This window comes from Pristis pectinata, chromosome 10 (assembly GCF_009764475.1).
Source record: "Pristis pectinata isolate sPriPec2 chromosome 10, sPriPec2.1.pri, whole genome shotgun sequence".
In the NCBI taxonomy this organism is placed as follows: domain Eukaryota; kingdom Metazoa; phylum Chordata; class Chondrichthyes; order Rhinopristiformes; family Pristidae; genus Pristis; species Pristis pectinata.
Genome location: NC_067414.1, coordinates 57,016,062 through 57,039,926, shown reverse-complemented (window position 1 = coordinate 57,039,926; position 23,865 = coordinate 57,016,062). Strand labels below are relative to the sequence as shown.

The 23,865-nt window shown below is 40.8% G+C and overlaps 1 protein-coding gene across 1 annotated transcript in view; it reads left to right on the top strand.

The window, feature by feature from the left end:
• msraa (methionine sulfoxide reductase Aa) overlaps window positions 1-23,865 on the top strand; it is a 234,982-nt gene that overhangs the window by 81,716 nt on the left and 129,401 nt on the right. The window contains exons 3-4 of the mRNA XM_052025182.1: window positions 7,061-7,180; window positions 18,434-18,438. Coding sequence (XP_051881142.1) covers window positions 7,061-7,180; window positions 18,434-18,438 — 125 coding nt within the window. The remainder of the gene's footprint in view (window positions 1-7,060; window positions 7,181-18,433; window positions 18,439-23,865) is intronic.

Sequence of the window (23,865 nt, the reverse complement as noted above, 5' to 3'; positions counted from 1 at the left end):
AGAATGTGTCAAAATCCCTTCTAGCCAGATTCCTAACCTTTCCCCTACACAAGGTGCAAATCATTCTGAACTTTGGCACATGCATCCTATCTGATTCTAAGAACCACTCAGCCAACATTTGGACCTTGCTGCCCTCCACTAGTTGCTTGTTCTCACTGCATCAAACTCGATCCATGCTAGCTGTCTCTTTCTCCCTCGATTCCACTTGGCATGCTTTTTACCACTCTCAGTACATGCTACAACTCATCTACCCCTTCATTCTGCACATTTCCTTTCCACTTCCCAGTATATAAAGTTGGCATTCTTCTGCCTCAACATCTTGAGCTTTCAGCTTCTCATTCCTGTGGAGAAGTTGTAGACAGTTTGCATCATCTGCAGAGATTAGATATCTATGGATTTACTACATGTGGACTGGACTACCAGTGGCCGCCAAAGGCATGATCCTAAATATTGTAGTCAGTCAATAGAGCTAGGCATACTATGTAGTTAAAAAGCAGAAAAAAACTGCAGATACTGTAATTCTGAAGTAAAGAAATGACAATGGGTCATCAAACTGAAGTGTTAACTCCCTTTCCATTTCTTCAGATGTTATCTGACCTGCTCAGTATTTACTGCATTTTGAGTATTTATGCTATGTAGCCACGTCAGCATGTCACACTACCTCTGAAATTAATTTCATTCAAGTCAAGGAACAACTCACGAATGCAACTGAAGAAGACATTTAGTGTTACTGACAAAACATATGTGTAACTCAGCAGAGAGGTGTAAGCAATGTGGAAGCAGTGTGCTAATGCACTGAGTTGTGTGTGCAGAAGTTGGACTGCTGAGGAGGAGTGTTAAAATGTTGATAAGAGTTCCTTCTCTGAAAGAATATTTAGAACTTTTACTTGATTTGCCCTTCTCATTTTCTGATTTGGACAGTACTGCTTATTTTTTTATTTGTATTTTTATTCTGTGGATAGGGGGTGAATCTCCACATTACCTTTTTTGTTGGAAAGCCAGGTGCAAAGCTCAGTTTTGTCTTATGACAAAAGCTGGAAAATGAAGTGATGAAGAAGATATAAAACAGTTATTATCCTCATCTTTCTTTTGTCCTTGTCTTTTTTTTAACCAAAACCCTGTTGTTTGCTAATGGTAGTCACATCCAATTTGTATGTGCTGAATCTTGCCTTTGGTTGATAAACTCATTTTCACTCATAGTCATGCAACATTGTACCTGTAATTACCCTAAATGTGTGTGCATTTGGTGGTAAGCCTTTCAAATTATGGGCAATATTACTAACATGTCAAAAAATTTTAGATAGAACTATAGAACACTACAGCACAGAAAACAGGCCATTCGACCCTTCTGGTCTGTGTCGAGACGGTATTCTGCTAGTCCCATTTACCTGCACCCAGTCCATAACCCTCCAGACCTGTCCCGTCCATGTATCTATCCAATTTATTCTTAAAACTCAAATCAGATGGCAGCCTGTTCCATACTCCCACCACTCTTTGAGTGAAGAAGTTCCCCCTAAACTTTTCCCCTTTCACCCTAAAGCCATGTCCTCTCGTACTTATCTCTCCTAATCTAGGTGGAAAGAGCCTACTCGCATTAACTGTCTATACCCCTCATAATTTTGTAAACCTCTATCAAATCTCCCCTCATTCTTCTGCGCTCCAAGGAATAAAGTCCTAGCCTACTCAGTCTTTCCCTGTAACTCAATTCCTGAAGACCTGGCAACATTCTAGTAGATCTCCTCTGCCCTCTTTCAATCTTACAAATATCTTTCCTGTAGTTAGGTGACCAGAACTGCACACAATACTCCAAATTTAGCCTCACCAATGTCTTGTACAACCTCACCATAACATCCCAACTCCTATACTCAATACTTTGATTTAAGAATGCCAGGATGCCAAATGCCTTCTTTACAACCCTGTCTACCTGCGACACCACTTTCAGGGAATTATGTATCTGAACTCCCAGATCCCTTTGTTCTTCCGCACTCCTCAGTGCCCTACCATTTACTGTGCATGTCCTACCTTGATTTGTCCTTCCAAAATGCAACGCCTCACACTTGTCTGCATTAAATTCCATCTGCCATTTTCTGGCCCATTCTTCCAGTTGGTTCAGATCCCTCTGCAAGCTTTGAAAGCCTTCCTCGCTGTCCACTATGCCTCCAATCTTAGTGTCATCAGCAAACTTGCTGATCCAATTTACCACATTATCATCTAGATCATTGATATAGACAAACAACAATGGCCCCAGCACAGATCCCTGAGGCACACCACTAGTCACAGGCCTCCAGTCTGAGAAACAATCATCCACTACCACTCTCTGTCTTCTCCCACACAACCAATTTCGAATCCAGTTTACAACCTTTCCATGGATACCTAGTGTCCGAACCTTCCGAACTAACCTCCCACGTGGGACCTTGTCAAAGGCCTTACTAAAGTCCATGTAGACAACATCCACAGCCCTTCCTTCATCTACTGTCTTGGTAACCTCCTCGAAAAACTCTACAAGATTCGTTAAACACTATCTACCATGCACAAAGCCATGCTGACTATCCCTAATCAGCCCTTGGCTATCCAAATACTTGTATATTCGATCTCTCAGAACACCTTCCAATAATTTACCCACTACTGATGTCAGGCTCACTGGCCTGTAATTACCTGGTTTACTTTTAGATCCTTTTTTAAATAACGGAACTACATGAGCTACCCTCCAGTCCTCCGGCACCGCACCCGTGACTAAGGACATTTTAAATATATCTGCCAGGGCCCCTGCAATTTCTGCACTAGTCTCTCAATGTCCAAGGAAATATCTTATCAGGCCCGGGGGATTTATCTACCTTTATTCCCTGTAAAGCAGCAAGAACCTCCTCCTCTTTAATCTCTATATGTTCCATGACACTATTGCCTGTTTCCCTTCCTTCCATATCCACTATGCCAGTTTCCTGAGTAAATACTGATGCAAAAAAACTGTTTAAGATCTCCTGAGGCTCCACACATAGACGACCACTCTGATCCTCTAGGGGACCAATTTTGTCCCTTACTATCCCTTTATTCTTCATATACTTGTAGAAACCCTTCGGGTTTACCTTCCCATTACCTGCCAAAGCAACCTCATGTCTTCTTTTTGCCTTCCTGATTTCCTTAGTATTTTCTTACATTTTCTATACTCTTCAAGTACCTCATTTGTTCCTAGTTGCCTATACCTGCTATACACCTCTCTCTTTTTCTTAAGCAGATCGCCAATATCCCTTGAAAACCAAGGTTCCCTATGCTTGTTAACTTTGCCTTTAATCCTGGCAGGAACATGCAAACGCTGCACTCTTAAAATTTCGCCTTTGAAGGCCTTCCACTTACTGAACACATCCTTGCCAGAAAACAACTTATCCCAATCCACTCTTCCTAGATACTTTCTCATTTCCACAAAATTGGCCTTTCTCCAATTTAGAACCTCAACCCGAGGACCAGACCTGTCCTTATCCGTAATTAACTTGAAACTAATGACATTATGGTCACTGGACCCAAAATGCTCACCTACGCATACTTCTGTCACCTGACCTGTCTGGTTCCCTAATAGGAGATCAAGTATTGCATTCTCTCTCATTGGTACCTCTATATATTGATTTAGAAAATTTTCCTGAACACATTTGACAAATTCCAAGCCATCCAGCCCTTTCACAGTGTGGGAGTCCCAGTCAATACGTGGAAAGTTAAAATCCCCTACTATTACAACTTTCTGTTTCTTACATTGGTCTGCTATCTCACTACAGATTTGTTCCTCCAATTCCCTCTGACTATTGGGTGGTCTATAATACAACCCTATTAGTGTGGCCACACCTTTCCTATTCCTCAGCTCCACCCATATGGCCTTAGTAGATGAGCCCTCCGGGCTGTCCTGTCTACACACAGCTGTGATATTTTCCCTGACTAGTAATGCCATTCCTCCCCCTCTCATCCCTCCCCCTCTATCACGTCTGAAACAATGGAACCCCGGAACATTAAGCTGCCAGTCCAGCCCCTCCTGCAACCAGGTCTCACTAATAGCAATAATGTCGTAATCCCATATGCCAATCCATGCCCTAAACTCATCTGCCTTACCTACACTACTCCTTGCATTGAAATAGATGCACCTGAGAACATTTCTATCACGTACAAACCTTTGATTTCTGTTGATACCTGCAGTCCTCGCATGACCTTTTTCCTCCTCCATCTCACTATCTGCTCTAACACTCTGGTTCCCCTCCCCCTGCAAATCTAGTTTAAACTCCCCCAGAGCAGCACTAGCAAACCTACCCGCAAGTATGTTAGTCCCCCTCCAGTTCATGTGCAAACCGTCCTGTCGGAACAGGTCCCACTTTCCCTGGAACAAAGCCCAATTGTCTAGAAACATGAAGCCCTCCCTCCTGCACCAATTCCTTAGCAATGTATTTAGCTGCATGATCTTCCTATTTCTAGCCTCACTAGCTCGTGGCACAGGTAGCAATCCTGAGATTGCAACCTTGGAGGTCCTGTTCTTCAACTTTGCACCTAATTCTCTAAACTCTCTTTGCAGGACCTCCTCCTTTTTCCTATCCACGTCATTGGTCCCTACGTGAACCACGACATCTGGCTGCTCACCCTCCCTCCTGAGAATATTGAGAACTCAATCTGAGATATCGCGGACCCTGGCACCAGGGAGGCAACAGACCATCTGGGATTCTCGATCTCTCCCACAGAACCTCCTATCTGTCCCCCGAACTATCGAATCCTCTGTCACTACTGCTCTCTTCCCTCCTTCCTTTGAGTCGAGGGTCCCGTCTCGGTGCCAGAGACGTGACCACTGCAGCTTGTCCCTGGTAGGTCGTCCCCACCAGCAGTATCCAAAACGGTATACTTACTGTGGATGGGAACATCCACAGGGGTGCTCTGCTCTTTCCGTCTATACCCCTTCCCTTTCCTGACAATCACCCAGCTACCTGCCTCCTGACTTTTAGTGGTGACTATCTCCCTGAAACCCCTGTCTATTTCTGCCTCTGCCTCACGAATGATCCGGAGTTCAGCCAGGTCCAGCTCCAGTTCCCTAACTCGGTTTGTCAGGAGCTGAAGCTGACCTTTTACAGGTGTAGTCATCAGGGACAAGTGTGCTGTCCCTGACTTCCCACATACTGCATACGGAGCACATGACTGCCCTAGCTGCTGCCATCACTACCTACTCCTAAGTTAATTAAATTAAAGGAACTTACCGGCCTTACCTCTCTGGGACCAAGCTCTTCTTCAGCCTCTGCTCGCCGAAGCCTCAAAACTCAACTCTTACCGTGGGCCACTCACATACTGGCTGCTCCTCTTCAGTTACTCCTCCTTATATTTGTCCCTGCCAATTACCTCAAGTTTTTGATATTGCTTTTTTGATTACTGAGTCCAATTTTGATTACTGTGCTTCTAAATTGGTTGGGGGGGGGGGGGGGCGGGTGGAATTGGTGGGAATCATTAGACATGTTGCACTGCAGCAGATGCAGATGGTGCCCTAGTTGGAGACCTCTGTGGCTCCATAGTGGATATATGGCTATAAAGTCCACCCTGGTGTCCTTCACAAGATTTATGAGTGGGTACTAGTCATCTTTAATGGAGGATAAAAATCAACCTAGTTCTTTTGTGTGTTGCTTCTTCTCAGTGCCATCATATTCAAAGCATAGAGAAGCTTTTTATTTATGTTTTTATGAGATGTGGATGTTCAATGGCAAGACCAGCATTTATCTTATATGCCCTAATTCCCCTTGAACCAAATGGCTTTGTCTTCTGTGGCATAGCTAAATACAGTACTATATATAACAGCTACACTGAGTGCGGAAAAGCAAACACAGAATGAAAATCCAATACTGGTTTGACCAAGTATGCATTCTTCAAAGGTAACATGATTTCATTTCTACCTGCCTCCACTGCCTAATAGCCACCATTACTGGTTTTGTGCTAGTGTTCATTACAGGGAGCAGGCCCTAGGTGGGAAGGGGATGGAAGTACATCATATACTTTGAAGGGATATTTAAACATAATTTGCATGTGGCAGGATGCAATTAACAGTCACAGCTGCCAGCCTATGTTTGCTTTGGAGCAAAATTGTAACCGCGTTTCTTATGAGCAGAAATTTGGCAATATGCTTCCTAGATCTATTTACCTCTTCTGGCTGTCTGAAAATGGGTGGCGAACATGAAGAAAATCTGTGCTCATTAACGTCTGGATTGAGTTGCCACACAGCGGAACAAAAATCCTTCCAATTGAAGAATTTAAAATAAATTGATCTTGATATAATAAAGATGCAAGTGAAATTGGATTTCCACAGGGGTTGGATTAAAATCCTTAAAAAAACTTGAATAGGTTGAGCTAAAGGTAAGTTTCTAAACTGTTTTTCCTGTCTATATAAAATATTTGTTTTTTTTTATTTTGATAAGTAACTCAGTAGCTCTCTTGTAGTTTTCCAGTTGATTATGACCTAAGTAAATATAAGTTACTTGTCACTTTGGATGGTATAGGTATTTATATTCCAAGTGATTGATGATGAGAAATGGAAAATTGTTAAGCATTTTGTTTGCATTAAATATTTTGCTGATTGGGTATAGCAAAGGGTCCTGTGCTGTTCATAACCTCAAAAGAACATGCTGCCATCACACCAGTGTGACATTTCCTTCCTCCACAATAGCTCATCTAAATGATATGAGTAATTAGCAGGTCATTAGGAGCAGCTTTCTGTTGTGAACCTTTGCATCAATCCAAGAGTTGGGTAAGAAGAAGACATATTTGTTTGGATTAACATCAGGCCCAGATTCCAGTGCTCATTGCACAACCCAAAATGCAATTTACTAAGCAAATTATTGGTATAAATGTAACTAGACATTGATTTCATTAAGACTTACCAAAGAGATGTCAGTATATTCTTGAAATGCAAAAAAATTAAATAGCAATAGAGAAAGTATTATGATGCCATAATGCAATTCCTAATTTTCCTTGATACTGACAAATGCATTAGGATATGTGTGTGTCATATTCAAAAAAAGTTTATTTATATTATCATTTTTATTTTTGTTTTCTATAGGCATGGGCTGTTTCTGGGGTGCTGAGAGAAAATTCTGGGTTCAGAAAGGTGTCTATTCCACTCAAGTTGGATATGCTGGTGGATTAACTCCAAACCCAAGCTATAAGGAGGTCTGCTCAGGTATACTTGAATTTTTCTATGTGCTTTCAGAATGAGCAACATTACAAATGTAGTTAGAAACTCTTGTACAGGATTCATACATGTACTAAGCGGGTAGTGAAATATATTTCTAAACCTAAATTCAGCTTGGAAAAGCACATTGCATAAAAATTGGAATACCAAACAGTGGTTGCAATCAAAGGCTTTGAATTTTGAGTCATGAGAGAAAAGCTGACAGGCATAATTTTTAGAGATGGGAAATTGCTGATGGACAGTTATTTTTGTTTTTATAGTAGTGGGAATTATGTGTGCCATTTGATGATGTATCATTGCACTGTACTAAATGTTGTCCCTTGGCAACATCCAGAAACAATGCATAATTTTCTATAACTACACTAACCATACTCAAGTCCACCCACTTATTCTGCACTCAATCATCAGCGAAGTGGTGGAAGGTGTCATTGACAGTACTAACAGGCAGCACTTACTTTCCAATTATCTGTTCACCAATGCCTAGTATGGTTTTTGCCTGGACAACTGCTTCAGACCTTATCACAGATGTAGTCCAAGCATGGAACAAGGACCTGAATTTCAGAGATGAGGTCCTTGACCATTGACTGGGTGTGGCATCAGGGAGACCTGGTGAAACTGAAATCAATGGGCATCAAGGGGAAAACACTGCAATTCTTTGAGTCATACCTTGCAAAAAGGAGGGTGGTTGTCGGAGGTCAGTTATTCCAGCCACAGGATATGAACGTAAGAGTTTCTCGGGGTAGGCCCATCTATATTCATCTACTTCATCAATGATCTTGTTTTTCCACTATGTGGTTAGAACGAGAGATATTTGCTGATGATGGCATAATGTTTGATTCCATTGCTAACTGCTCAGCAAATGAAGCAGTCCATGCCTGCATGCAGCAAGACTTAGACAACATTCATGCTTGGGCTGATTTGTGCTGTGAATGTTACTTTCCATTAAGTGCCAGGCAATGACCATCATGAACAAAAGGGAGTCTAACAACCATCAATGTCCTGGGGTCACCATTGTACAGTGGCTAAAAATGGCATGGGTACAAGAATAGATCATAGGTTGGGTATCCTGTGACAAATGACTTGTCTCCTGATGTATCAAGTCCTTGCTACCATCTACAAGGCACAAACCGGGAGCAGTATGAAATACTCCTCACTTAGATGACTGTGGCTCCGACAACACTCAAGAAGCTAAACACCCTTCAGGTCAATGTATAGTAATGCTCCTTTAATCCAGTGTGCTCAGTACTTTGGTGCTGGACCAGCAGATTTTCTGGACAATCAGATGTTATTCTATTAATGCTCCATCAGATATTTCATTTACTCTTTCTTTAAATGTTGCACAGTAAAATAATAAATTTTCTAGTGAAGCCTAAGTTGAAAGGGATTGTGAGTAACAGGACCCCAGTAAGTTTTAAAGGATCATGAGAAACTGAACCAGGTAAATTTCAAGGGAGTGCAGCCAACTGAGACAGGCGAATTTAAAGAGAACATGAGAACTGGGGCCCCAGTGAGTGGACGGGGAGTGCAACAGACATCATCTATGGAATTGTAGGTAATCAATGATGCCTTTTAAAATGCATCAATTTGAGCAGTTGCACCTGTCCATTTGACTCAGCCTTTTCTTTCACCAGAGTCAGATGCCAAACCATCAAGATTTCCAAATAGTTAGCTGGCAGATTATTGAAGTTTTATACCCTTCCATTACTCCAAACATTAATTACTTCCCCCACCAGCATCTGTAAAGTGCACTTCAATTACTTGCTTGGGCTACTCCCAAACTTGCAACCTCCACCACCAAGTAGGGCGAGGGCATCTGACACATGGGAGCTCCACCAGCCACATGTTTCCAGACAAGTTGCACACACCCTTGGAGAGATATTGCCATTTCTTCTTCATTGCCTGGTCTAAATCTGAGTATTCCTGATCAAAGAGCATTCTGAGAATCTCTTTAGCAGAAGCAGTACAGTGGTTCAAGAAAGCTCATCACCACCTTCAAAAGGCAAATGCAGCTAGCAATAAATGTTGACCTCACTGTGATGCCCACCTCCCAACAAATGAATAAATAATAAACATGTTATACTGTATACCTGATTCTAAATGGTTGTTTCTTTGTGCTGAGGAAAGATCCACGTTGTAAGTGAATAAGCAGTGCTTGATTATTTTTGTGTGTTTACTGTAAAATGGAATGGGTAAATATAAGGGAACATACAATATTCAATATCAAAATGGTTAAAAAGGTGACCTCTTACTGAAAATAAAGTTAGTAATGTCAGTATTGAAAATATTTGAATAACAGTTTAGAAAAGATCCAGTATTTTCCAAGTTGGACTGCAGAATAGTTGATAACCTAAAAGGAGCAAATATGTTGCTTGAAAATCAAAATCAAAAGTAGTAATATTCCTGCCTAGAAGTTTACCGACACCACTGTACTTAGATTGGATAGTATTTGAGAGTACTGTGAAAGCACTTGTGTTGGATTGTTAAGCTTTCGAAATCCATTCCAGAGTTTTCTTCTGAAAATGAGTTTATACCCAATCATATTTATAGACCACAGAGGCTGGCTTGTTCATAATGCTATTCTTTTGAATAGAATGGGAATGCTTGATAGTGACTGTGTTTGGTGGAGGGGGTGGGACAGAGGAGAGGGTTGGGGGGGGAATGGTGAGAGGAAGAAATGTTATGATCTTTCAACTTGTTCTCGATTTTGTTGAGCATAAAGGTTATCAAAAAGAGATAACTTTGACCTGTTTCATGTAATTACCAATCTCTGTCATAGTCGATTTTCACAGGTACTTAGCTGTTACTTTTAGTATGATTGTTTTATGCTTTAAATATATTTATTGTTAATTATTTGCAAGGTAATTGCTGTCAGCTATCATGTTACCTGCACGTGCCTGTAAAGTAAATTCGTCAATCTTTGTTCCTACTGCACAAAATGTACTTAGTTAATGAGTTTTTGTTCTACAACAACTGATAGAATAAGGTCATTTAATATTTTAAAATGAATGGCTGCACCATTTACTGAGTTCATTAACTTATATGTATTTGATTTTTTAAAAAAATTAAACAACAGTTAGAATTTGTGAAATTAATTTATGAGCACCTCAGGGTGATGACACTAAGTAGCTTCCACTGCATAAATTGATTGATTATTTTTTCACTTATTGATTATAATTCAGAATTCAGAACCCAGAACTTGCTGCTGACCCTGTAAACCTCACGGGATTGAGGCAAGTCCCATAATTTTATGCCAGTGATGAGAGTCCATGGCAGGAGGTCTTCATTTGGAATGTCGTGAAGACACAAGTCTGAAGGAAATCACTGGTTTGAACCAGATTTCCTCCCACAAACAGGTTAATGTTTCTTTGCATTGAGGCCATATTGAAATACTTAAAAATAATCCTTAAACTCCTCTTTCAAGGACTTTAGACTTGATTCTCTAGTGGGTCCCATAAACTGCCAGTCATGAATAAGTTATGCTTGGTCTGATTAACGTACAGTAGAAATTTTAACTTTGCTGACCATGCAGTTTTTCAGACTGAAGTGACTTCCTCTCCTTTCCCTTTACCACCCTCTCCTTGCAAGCCATGATGCCTTATTTGGAGCAAGTGAAAGCTCAGCTCCCAAAATGACTGTTTCTCATTCTGTAGACAGATCTGGGTTCGGTATTTCCATGGCCAAGCTCCCTTTCTGGCAGTTCAACTTCCTGCCAAATCAGAGTTGGAACATGCCAGAAACAGCTGTAAGCTGTTGGCTTCAAAGAGAATAACCAATGTTACTGCAGCAGAGAGGGATACAAACAGGATGCAGCTAGGAAAGAAGAGTTATCAAGAGCAAAAGGAGGGGAGGATGCAGGCTGAAAGAGTAAGTGATTAGAGATTCAGTGGTTAGGGGAAGAGGTTTGCATATCTATGGCTATAGATGCGACTCCAGGTTGGTACTGTATGTTGTCTCTATGGCCAAGAATGACTGTAGCACACCCTGAAAAGGCAGATTGTTAGCAATGATATAGGCAGAAAATAGGTTGAGGTCCCATAGACAGAGTTTAGGGAGCTAGGAAAGAGGTTAAAAGGTAGGGGAAAGCTTAAAATCTCAGGATTACTTCCAGTGCCTTGTGCTAATTTCGATAGAGGAGGATGAAGCAGGTGACTCTGTGAACGGAGAGAGAGTGCAGAAGAGAGGGTTTTAGATTTCCAATGGTATTGAAACAGTTTTGGGGGCCTGAACAAATTGGGTGGATTACATCTCAGCAGTGCTGGGACCACTATCTTTGTGAGGCGGTGGGGGACGGGGGAGATTTGGGACTGTAAGTTTGAGTTTTTGGGGTGGGTTTAAACTAGGTTGGCAGGAGGATGGGAACCTGGAAGGGAATTCAAGAAGAATAGAGACAAAGTAGGAAGAGATATTGGAAAGTAATAAATGAAGTAAATAGAAGTAAAAGACAAAGTCAAGCAACCAAGGGAGTTAAAGAACAGAAAAAAATGTTCAAATGCAGCAATTAAAGGTGCTGTATCTGAAACCTTGCAGCATTTGCAGCATGTTAATTGGATGAATGGCATGAGTAGAAGTAAATGGGTCTAATCTCTTATCATTACTGAAACATGGCTGTAGGGTGACCAAGGCTGGGAACTAAATATTCCAGGGTATTCAGCATTTTTGCTTATCCTTTATAAAGGAGAAGGGGGTCCTGGGTGCTATTAATAAGAGAGGTAATTAGTGCAGTGGTGAGAAATAATTTGGCATAACACGTCATGATGGAGATTTAAATCAATTTGAGTTGAGCTAAGAAATAGCAAGGGGCAGAAAATGTTTGTAAGAATTATTTATAGGCCATTAAATAGCAGTTATAATATTGGGTGTGATATAAATCGGAAAATTAGAGGTGCATGTAATGGGGTAATGCAGTAATTATAGGAGACTTTAACTTGCGTAATTACTATCTATATGAAGGTGGTAATGAGGTGTTCAAGATGCTTTTCTAGATCAATATGTTGAGAAACCAATGAGGAAAAAGGCTATTTTGGATCTCCTTTTGTGCAAAGAGAAGGGGTTGATTGATAATAGAGCCATAAAGTCATACAGCTCAGATAGAGACCCTTCGGCCCACCACTTTCATGCTGACTATCAATATAATATCATTGATATTGCTTAAATATAGTTGCTCATCCAGATATTTCTTAAATGTTTTCAGAGTACCTGCCTCCACTAACCATTGCAATCCAGATTCAAATAACCCTCAGGATAAAAAAAAATCTCCCTCAGATCCTCTCTATAACTCTCTTACCCTTTATCCTATACCTACCCCCTCTAGTATTAAACACTCTTGCTATGGGGGGAAAAATACTTCTCTCTATCCTATCTATGCCTCTCGTAATTTTGTTTACCTATGTCAGGCTTCCAACCCCAGCCCCACAACCCCTCTGCCATCTCTGCTCAAGGAAAACAAACCTAGCCTATCCAATCTCTCTTCATAACAGAAAAGCTCCATCCGAGGCAACATTTTGGTGAATCTCCTCTGCACCCTCTCCAGTGCAATCATGTCAAGTCAAGTCAAGTCAAGTTCATTGTCATGTGCCAAACTACATGTATGCACAGGTGCAATGAAAAACTTACTTGTAGCAGCATCACAGGCACCTAGCATCATATAAGCAGCATTCACAAGAAAAACATAAATTAGACAAATTTATACACAATTTTTTTCAAGAAAAAACACAATTAGAACAAAAAAACAAAGTCCATTTTAGTGCAAAATGATCATAGTGTTGTTAAACTATAGTTGATCAGGGTTTTGCCAGTTGGTTCAAGAGCCGCATGGTTGAAAGTAAGTAGCTGTTCTTGAACCTGGTGGTGTGGGACTTCAGGCCTCTGTACCTCCTGCCCCATGGTAGCTGCGAAAAGATAGCGTGGTCTGGATGGTGGGGATCTTTGATGATGGATGTTGACTTCTTGAGGCAGGGCCTCCTGTAGATACTATCATTGGTGGGGAGGGATGTGCCTGTGATGTATTGGGCAGAGTCCACTACTCTCTGCAGCTTCTTACATTCCTGTGCATTGCCGTACCAGACCATGATGCAACCAGTCAGGGCACTTTCAACAATACATCTGTAGAAGCTTGTTAGAGTGTTTGGTGGCAAGCCAAACCTGTTTAACCTCCTGAGAAAGTAAAGATGCTGGTGCACTTTCCTTTATGTGCTGGGCCTTGGAAAGGTCATTCGATGTGTTAACACCCAGGAACTCAAAACTGCTGACTCTCTCCACCACCAATCTCGCAATGTAGACTGGCACATGTTCACCTTTCTTCCCCTTCCTGAAGTCAACAATCAGTTCTTTAATTTTGCTGACGTTCAGCGAGAGGTTGTTATTGCAGCACCACTCAACCAGGTGTCCTTTCTCACTCTGGTAAGCTGATTTATTGTCACCTGTGATTCATCCAACAACAGTGGTGTCATCGGTGAATTTGAAAATGCCATTGGAGCTGTGCTTAGCCACACAGTCACGTGTATATAGAGAATAAGGCAGGGGGCTAAGCACACAGCCTTGAAGTACATCCTTGAAATGATCAGCGAGGAGATGTTGTTATCAGTCTTCACTGATTGAAGTTTGCCTATGAGGAAGTCGAGTATCCAGTTGCAGAGGGAGGTACAGAGGCTCAGGTCTTGATGCTTGATGATGAGTTTGGATGGGATGATTGTGTTCAATGCCGAGCTGTAGTCGATGAACAGCATGAGTTCCTATTGTCCAGAGCAGAGTGAAGAGCCAGAGAAATCTGCTGTTGACCTGTTGTGGCAGTAGGCAAATTGGAGTGTCCTTTCTTTTGTGTGGAGACCAGAATTATAGACAGCGCTCCAGCCTAACCAGCATTTCATAAGGTTATACTATAAACTTAACTGCTCTAATTTTTAATGCCTGGCTAATGAAGGCAAGTACCTTGTATAACTTCTTCACCACCTTTATCTCTCTGTGCTGCCACCTCCAGGGACCCATGGGTGTGTACACCAAGGTCCCTCTGTTGCACAAAATTTCCTAGGGCACCATCATTCATTATCCTAAAGTGCATCACCTCGGACTTGTCAGGTTTAAACTTATTCTGCCATTCCCCCTCCCCATCTACCAACTGATCGATACCACCTTGTTGCCTGACTGTCCTCCTCACCATCAACAATACCACCAATTTTTGTATCATTTTCAATCTTACTAATCGTAACTCCTATATTCATATCCAAATCATTAATCTATATGATGAACAGTAAGGGTTCCAGCACTGATCCCTGTGGTATACCATTGGTCATGGGCTTCCAATCATAAAACAACACTCCACCATCACTTTTTGATTCCTATTACTAAGCCAATAATCTTGTTAGGGGGATTTTGAGGGAGAGTGACAATAATATGATAACATTTTACATTGGTTTGAAAGTGATGTAGTTTAATATGAAATTAGAGTCTTAGATCTGAACTAAGGAAACTAAGGAGGTACGAGAGGAGAGTTGTTTGTGGCTAATAGGGAGGATAATTTGAAAGGTACGACAATAGACAGGCAATAGTTAGCATTTAAAAGAAATCATGCATGTTGCAAAAAATACTTCTTTAAGGCATACGAAGCTAATAGGAAAAGTGATTCATCCGTGGCTGACCAGAGAAATTTATGGTGCTGTTAAGTGAAAAGAAAAGTCATAAAAAGTTGCCAGAAAAAACAGTAGGCCTGCAGATTGGCAGCATTGTTGAAGTCAGCAGGAGAGGACCAAGAGATTGATAAAGAAAGGCAAACAGAATATGAGAGAAGACTCACAGAAAAATAAAATCAGATTAAACTTATATAAAAAGAAAAGATGAGCATGTCAAATATGAATCATGTGAAAATTTTTAATTGGGAATAAGGAAATAGCTGAGGAATTAAACAGTTCCTTTGTTAATGTCTTCATAGAAGTTGCACAGAACCTGTTGGATATATCAGTGAATTAGGGGTCCATTGAGACTGATGAACTGAAGTGATTAAGTATTAGTCAAAAATTAGTACTGGAAAAATTGGTAAGCTAATATATCCCAAGTATGGAATGATCTACATTCCAGAGTTTTGAAGGTGGCTTTCAAGATGTGACTACTTTCAAGGTTATGCAGATTTCGGAATTGTTTTTTGTGCATTGGAAGATTAACATACTATTTAAGAAAGAGAGAGAGAAAACAGGGAACCACTCTCTTAACCTAACAGCAGTTTTAGGGAAAATGCTGGAATCTATAATGAAGGATGTAATGACAAAACAACTTAAAAAGAATAATAGGAATGAGCAGAATCAACATTAATATTTGGAGGAAAAATCATATTTGACTAATATGTTGGAGTTCTTTGAGGATGTGACTAGCAGAATAGATAAGGATGGGAGGGGGACGAAAGGATGTGAGGTATCTGGATTTCTGGAAGGCTTTTGAAAAGGTCTGCACAGGAATTTCGTTAACAGGATTAAAGCATGTGGAATTTGGGGTTATATGGATTGAGAATTGGTTATTGAACAGAAAGCAAAGAGGAGGAATAAACAGATCATTCTCAGTTGGCAAACTGTGACTAGTGGGGTTTCACACGTGTTGGTGCTTGGGCTCCAGCTATTCACAATAGCCAGCATTTAAGTCCCCATTCCTGATTGCCCTTGAGAAGATGGTGGTGATCTGCCACCTTGAACTTCTGCAGTCCTTGAGGTGTGGGTAGAGAGCTCCAGGATTTTGACCCAGCGATGGTGAAGGAATGGTGATATATTTCCGAGTTAGGATGGTGTGTGGCTTAGAGTCAACTTCCATATGGTGGTGTTCCCATGTACTTGCTGGCCCTGTCCTTCTAGCTGGCAGAGGTCGTGAATTTGGAAGGTGCTATCTAAGGAGTCTTGGTGAGTTATTGCAGTGCATCCTGTAGATGGTACAAACTGCTGCTGCTGTGCGTTGGTGGTGGACTGGCTTGGGATTCCTTTCAAGCTGGCTGCTATGTCCTGTATGGTGTTGAGCTTCTTGACTGCTGTTGAAGCTGCACTCATCCAGGCAAGTGGAGAGTATTCCATCACACTTCTAACTTGAGCCCTGTAGATGGTGCACAGGCTTTGGGGAGTTAGGAGGTGAGTTACTGACTGCAGGATTCCTAACCTCTGACCTGCTCTTGTAACCACATTGTGTATATGGGTACTTCAGTTCAGTTTCTGGTCAATGATATCCAGGATATTGATATTGGAGGATTCAATAATGGTAATGCCATTGAATGTCAGGGTGTTTTAGCTGGATTTTCTCTTGTTGGATGTTGTCATTGCCTGGCACTTGTGTGGCATGACTGTTACTTGCCAGCTGTCAGCCTAGGCCTGGATATCATCCAGAACTTGCTGTTTTTGGATACAAATTACTTTGTTATCTGAGGAGTCACGAATGGTGCTGAACATTGTGCAATCAACAGCAAACATCCCTACTTCTGACCTTGCAATTGAAGGAAGGTCATTGATGAAGCAGTTGAAGATGGTTGGGCCTAGGACACTACCCTGAGGAACTCCTGCAGAGTTGTCCTGAGACAGATGATTGGCCTCCAATCACCATAACCATCTTCCTTTGTGCTATGCATGATTACAAGGAGCGGCGGGTTTTCTCCCTGATTCCCTTTGACTCCTTGATGCCATAATCGATCAAATGTTGCCTTGATGTCAAGGGCAATTGCTCTCACTTCACCTCTGGAGTTAAGCTCCTTTATCCATGTTTGGACAAAATCTGTACTGAGGTCAGGAGCTGAGTGACTTAGACAGAACCCAATCTGAGTTTCTGTGAACAGGTTGCTGCTAAACTGGTTCCACTTGATAGCCCTATCAGTTATCCCTTCCATCACTTGACTCACAATCGAGAGTAAACTAATGGGGCAGCAATTGGCTGGTTTGGATTTGTCCTGCTTTTTGTGGACAGGGAATACCTGGGCAACATTCCACATTGTCGGGTAGATGCCAGTGTTGTGTCTGTACTGGAACAGCTTGGCCAAGTGCACATCAGGTTCTGTAGCACAAGTCTTCAGTGATATTGCTGGAATGTTGTCAGGGCCTATAGCCTTTGCTGTGTCCAATGCCTTTAGGCACTTGTTGGTACCACGTGGAGTGAATTGAATTGAGTGAAGATTGGGATCCATTATGTTCAGGACCTTTGGAGGAGATCGAGATGGGTCATCCACTTGGCACTTCTGGCTGAAAGTTCTTGCAAAAATTTCAGTTTTCTCCTTTGCACTTACAAGAAAGGATGTACTTGCCTTAGAGGAAGACAACGAGGATTCACTGAATTGGTTCCAAGGATTGCAGGTTTGCTGTGTAAAGAGAGGTTGAGTAGACTGGGACTGTGTTTAGAGTTTAGAAGAATGAGGAGATTCCATTGAAACTTAAATTCTGATAAGTCTTGACAGGAAAGATTGAGGGTGGATGTTTCCCTTAAATGAGAAATCTGGGACCATGAGGCACAGTTTGAGAATGAGGCATAGGTTATTTAGGACTGAGATGAGAAGAAATTTCTTCATTCAGAGATGGTGTATTCTCAACCCTGAATGGCTGTGGAAATTCAGTCATTATGTTATTTCAAAACAGAGAGATTCAACATTCTGGGATTAAGGGATTCAAAGGATATGGCAATAGTTCTAGAAAATGGTGTTGAGGTAGAAGATTAGTCATGATCTTTAATAATGGTGTAGCAGGATCAAAGGATCATATAGCCTACTCCAGCTCCTATTTCCTGTGTTTTTATGCTCTGGTTGTGGAGCTGGAAATGAGTAGAGGTTCAAGCTTCAGGAATACTACTTGCAAGTAGTAACTTGCCCTAGGGTTTGGTACTATACTACTTTAAAACCTGCTGCTATTTAATGGAAAGTGTATGTTATATCTAATAAATATTTCAAGCTGTCCTGACATAAGAAGGCTATGTAAATCTTAAGAGACAATGCAAAAGGGAACGAGGAGGACCATCCCTGTGTTAAGTGAGGAGGGACAAAATGAGTTTGGGTCCTTTAGCTTCAAAATAAAATCGCTGAAAAAGGGGCCTTCTAGCAGTATTTGTAATGTTTAGCAGGATAAAGGAAGTAAGCATGTTCTCACTCTTCATTTTGGCAGGAAGTATGCTTACAATAATGTTTTCAGATATTCAAACATGAGGAGTATGGTGCACAAGTTCATTGCTGTGAAAATTGACATTAGGCCAGTTCTATGAAGCCTTTATACATGTGAATCAAGAGCTGGAACAGGTTGCCAGAGAAAGTGATTGCAGTTGGGACAGTTAGTTTGAATGGGATCAAATGAGTCGGGGTCTTTGGTACACTGAGGTACAGATCTGATGATACTAAGCCACAGTAGCAGTTTCCACATATCAGGAGGCCATGAAGCACACATGCAATCCCACATTTAATGTGGACTTTAATATCTCTAACTATTTTGGTAGTATTTTATCAAATATACAATTTCTTGCCTGCTAATTAGGAATCTTGCAGGAGGCAATTAAAAGAATTAATTATAATCCATTAATATAATTTATGTTGTGTCTTGGATAGTCATAAGAATTGTGCAGTATTTCAAGACTATGATTGCACTATTGAGTTGAGATAAATGAATAATAATAAATATGGCAAATGAAAATCAAACCTATTGAATTTGTAATATAACTGCCTAAAAGGATGTCTCCTTAAATTCTGCACTGGTTCATGGCTCTTTGGCTATAAAGTTCACTAGATTAGTATCGTTCATTCTCTGTGACATCAGTGCAACAGGACAATTCATTTTCATGAAGTTTAAGGTTTTACACAGACCTACTTAGTTGGTCATTGCAGCTGATACTGTTTCTACAGCAACTATTTCTTTTGGTGGCATTGACTGTACTGCAATTCAAAGCTGTTCTTTCCTCATTGTGTTGAACTTCTTTTGCCTTGTCTGCTGCAAATGTTTTTCAATTGTTTATGTCAATGCCACAGAACCATAAGCTGCACATCAGGATGCGCCTGAAATACTACAATGGGCTGCTTTGTGATTGTTTGCCACGCAGGCCACATTTGGAAAGTGCTTGGTCATCTCTCCAACTGTGGGCTGTGTTCAGGAGAAATGTACTTGATGGACATTATCCCACCATTTTTTCACAATTTTAAATGGTAAGTGATTCTCTCATTTGGCCTGCATAATGGCGATAAATTGGCATCAATAAACGTGCATTTTTGTGATAACAGACCAGAATAAGAATGTTGGAATGCAAGGGTTGGGCTCATTGACCTGGAATGTTAACTCTGTTTTTCTCTGTATTGCCCTGACCTGCTGAGTCTTTACGGCATTTTCAATTTTTTTTGCTGCTTGACATTACTTATCGACACAGGTGTTCGTCAACTGTTGTAAAGTTAACTTCACAACAGCAGTCATATTTTCAGTTTCACAATACTCATTGTAGTTTTGTAACCTTGGGCAAGAATAAAAAGTCGGGTGGGGTGTTAGCCCATAACACCATTCTCCCTCCATATCACCCTCAAAACCATCTCAGAAATAAGAGTACTCTGGATGGAATTTATTAGATTACATCATACAGTGTAGGATCAAAGTTGAGTTTATGGTCATATGCACAGATGCAATGAAAAACTTGCTTGCAGCAGCACCATGGGCACATAGTATCATATAAGCAGCATTCACAAGAAAAATTATACAAAAATTATACACTATTTTGTACGAGAAAAAAACAATTAGAACAAAAAAAAAACAAGGTCCATTTTAGTGCAAAGTGATCAGAATGATTTGTCATTTGTTGCAAAGCAACACTAGGTGTTTTGCTAAACGTTTGTTAATTGCTATACGTTAAAGTATGGAGTGATTAAGCACTTCTAGCAACGTGGAAATTTTATATTTTTAATTAGAAATTGTTTGTTTTGCACTCATTGCTCTAGGACATACAATGGGATGAAAGGCTCAGGGTACTTTCTCTCCATCCCACTACTTTGACCTGGTGCATGCCTAAATGATGTGGGGTCAGGGGTACAGGCAGATTCCTCACTCTATCTATTGTCATGACAATTAAGGTGAAAATACATGGAGGATGGAGGGGAAGAACCTGACTTTAGCTATACCTCTTTTTGCCCTCAAAGTCTCTTGAGGCATTCTCATGCTGAATTCTCAAACTGAGCAGAATTCCTTTCCCCTTTTCTCCCTCGATGTTTCACTGCTTGGAAGTTGTATTCCACTCCTTTGCCTTGGGCACAAGAATTGAGGTAATTTAAGGAAGAGGCTGGAAAGAGGGGAAAATACTGTGTCATATCCCAGGTTGATGGGCTGATTTGGAAACTGCAAGACCTAGCTGGGTAGCAGATGGCTAGGAGAACAATATAAATGTCATGTATAAGCAAATAAGAATTGACAATAGGTAACATTAGGGATTGGTAAGGAAACTAATTGCTCCTGGATCTCTTGAGATAGGCAACTGTGCTAACAAAAGATATATGGAGCAAAGTACCGGTTTTAATAAAAGGGACTTCAATATGGGTGCAAGTCTTGAGTCTCAGGATTCTGCGAAAGCATACCCAGGGCAGAAATTTGTCATTGGTTGCTATCTATGTGAAATACATGAGATCAGTTTTGAAAACTAACTTGACATAGATGTCAGTTCATCTACTGCACAAATCCTTATCCATGTATTTGTTATCTCTGGACTTGGTCTGTCCTGGTGGATGGCTTCTCATCTGCCACCTTTTCTAAACTTGAGGTTTATTAATTTGCACCAAGTCCTGTTGGCTGATTATCCCTGTGTTTGCTGACCTACACTAGCTTCTGGTTAAGCAATGTCCTGATTTTGAAATGCTGATCCCCATTTTCAAATCCATCCTTGACCTCAGCTCTTGATCATACCCAGCTTGCCAGATATTTGCACTCCTCTGTTTCCAGGCTCTTTCACATTCACGGTTTTTATAGCTGCATCATTAGTAGACGTGCCTTCAGCTGCTCAGGGCACAAGCTCTGGTATTCTCTCCTCAAACCTTTTCTGTGCATCTTCTACCTTCTTTAAGGCACTGCTTAAAATAAACATGCTTAACCTAACTTTTAGTCAGATTTTGTTTAAGAGCTCTCCTTCAGAATGCTTTTATGATATTTGATCATATTAAAGGTGCTTTGTAAGTCCAAGTTGTGGTTTTATGTTCCCATAGACTATGACTTAGGCAATTATTTGAGATTGCTGAAAATGCACTGCTCGTTTGAGGCAATTTTGCTCCAGTGAGTTACAAGGCTGAGATTGTCAAGCTAATCTGCACAATTGGTGCTGACCTTGTTTGATGGGCTTGATTCTGCAACCAGAATGCAGAACACAGGGCTGACTCTCTGAATCCTGCTTCAAATAAGATGTTGGGATATCAAATGGTGCCAGCCCAGTTTCCATGCTACCCATGCCTACACTTCAACATTTTTATCTTTAATGGGGATTGAGAAGGTTGGTAAGAGTACCCATATGTGTCAGGGAGGAAGGTCCCATTTCAGATGGAAATCAGGGTCTCATGATACAAGATCTCGCTAACAATAACAAGATCCTTCAAATGCTGAACTTGCATCGCGTGCACTCAACTAAGTTGTACTTGGAAGCTGCACATAAAACTGTTTGGAAAATACCAGATTGAATCATGCAGGCTATAGCTAATAGTTCCAAAGGGAACTGCAGGCATTCAGCTATTCCCAAGCAAATATTAGCTGGGTTTATGTGGACCTGTGGTAAGTTTAGTACATATTGAGTAGCATCTGTCACTACGCTCTGTCACTGGAATCCACATGGAGCCTGATTGTACTTAGATTTTCCAGCATTATGCTGACCTGGCAGAGTCCCCATTGAGTTGCGCCTGGAAGTTGGGAAAGGTAAGTGTTTTAAATAACTTTTATACTAGTTTACTGTTTTATTGTGTGAATGTTTTAATGTGTTTTCATTTCACCATTTTGTTTTAATTTTTCAATCATTAATTATTTACATCAGTTAATAGTTTCAAATATCTCTAAATATTAGAATATTAAAAACTGTAAATAGGGGCAGAGTTTCAGATGTATATCAGCTCTGAGGCTGCCTAGATAATTGAGCATGGGTGTGGATTGTTGCCGACAGTTCTTCAAGCCAGGCTCAACATAATCCAACTCAGATTAGTAGGGCAACTTGCTCCTTCAGTGCCAAGAGTGGAGAAACATCTGGGTTGTAGCAAGTCTAATTGCACAGTGGTGCAGATGGTAGACTCACTGGCTCCTGGTTGCAGAAACCCTGCTTCAATCCTTAACTGGGGTCATGTCTGTGTGGAGTTTTAAGATTCTCCCTGTGACCACATGCATTTCCTCTGGATGCTCTGGCTTCCTCCCACATCCCAAAGACCTGCAGGTTGGTAGATTAATTGGTCACTGTAAATTGTCCCAAATAAGATATTAGTCACATGTACATCAAAACACACAGTGAAATACATCTTATGCATAGAGTGTTCTGGGGGTAGCCTGCAAGTGTCGCCATGCTGCTGGCGCCAACATAACATGCTCACAACTTCCTAACCCGTATGTCTTTGGAATGTGGGAGGAAACCAGAGCATCTAGAGGAAACCCACGTAGACATGGGAAGAATGCACAACTCCTTACCAGAAACTACTTACAGAAAGTGGCCGGAATTGAACCCAGGTCGCTAACCACTACGCTACAGTGCCTACCTGTGCAGGTGAGTGGTAAAATCTGGGGGACATTGATGAGAATGTAAGGAGAAAAAAATTGTGATTTATGAAGGATTAGTGTAGATGAGTGGTCAATGAGTGTGAACTCAGTGGGCTGAAGGACCTGTTTCCGTGCTGTATGTCTCGATGACACTACGACTTTGGTAGTTCCCTCCCCACCAGTTTCTGGGCATTGGCTGGCTCATCGTGGCTCATGACCAACTTCCCCCATTATCCATTCAACTCTGCTAGTGGATAAAATGATCCCCATGGTCTGGAAATAATGAGTCGGTTGCATCTATTTGACTGAACAGCAGTATTGGAAAAAAAGAAATAAAATTTTAAGGTAAGATATCTTTGTTAGTCACATGTACATCGAAACACGCAGTGAAATACATCTTTTGCGTAGAGTGTTCTAATTTCATATTATACTGCAAGTTGTATTCATGTTAAATAAAATATGCTGAGTGAGGTTAATCCATCATAACAAAACTCGATTAAAGAGTAATTTATAGTGCACGATAAAGAATTGAACATTTTGGAATGCAAATATATGATTCATTAATTAGATGTCAAGAAGTTGTTATTGGTGATAATCTGGGATCTTTACAATGGATGTGTGAAATAGAAATTGGCCTTGGTTTATTCCCTGTACAGTAACCTGATAGAAACTCATATGTATCGTTGTCTGTACTTAGTTCTGATAGCCTCTCCTCAGCTGCTAAATAGACTTTCAACTCTTACCATCAAGGCCACTTTTGGAGTAGTAAGTGATTTGGCATGGTCTAGGAGAACTGGCGTGTATGAAATTGTTCAGTAAATGTTTCCAGTGTGAGGAGGGAAAGCAAATCAAGGAGGAAATGTTTGTTTGCATCTACTCCCTATTGACCACTGGTAACTATTTGCCACTCTTCTAAATGCAATCCATTTCAAATGTTTACACTATTAAAGTGCAATTTTCCTGATAGAATTACTTGGGTGGTAACATTATTATGTTCAA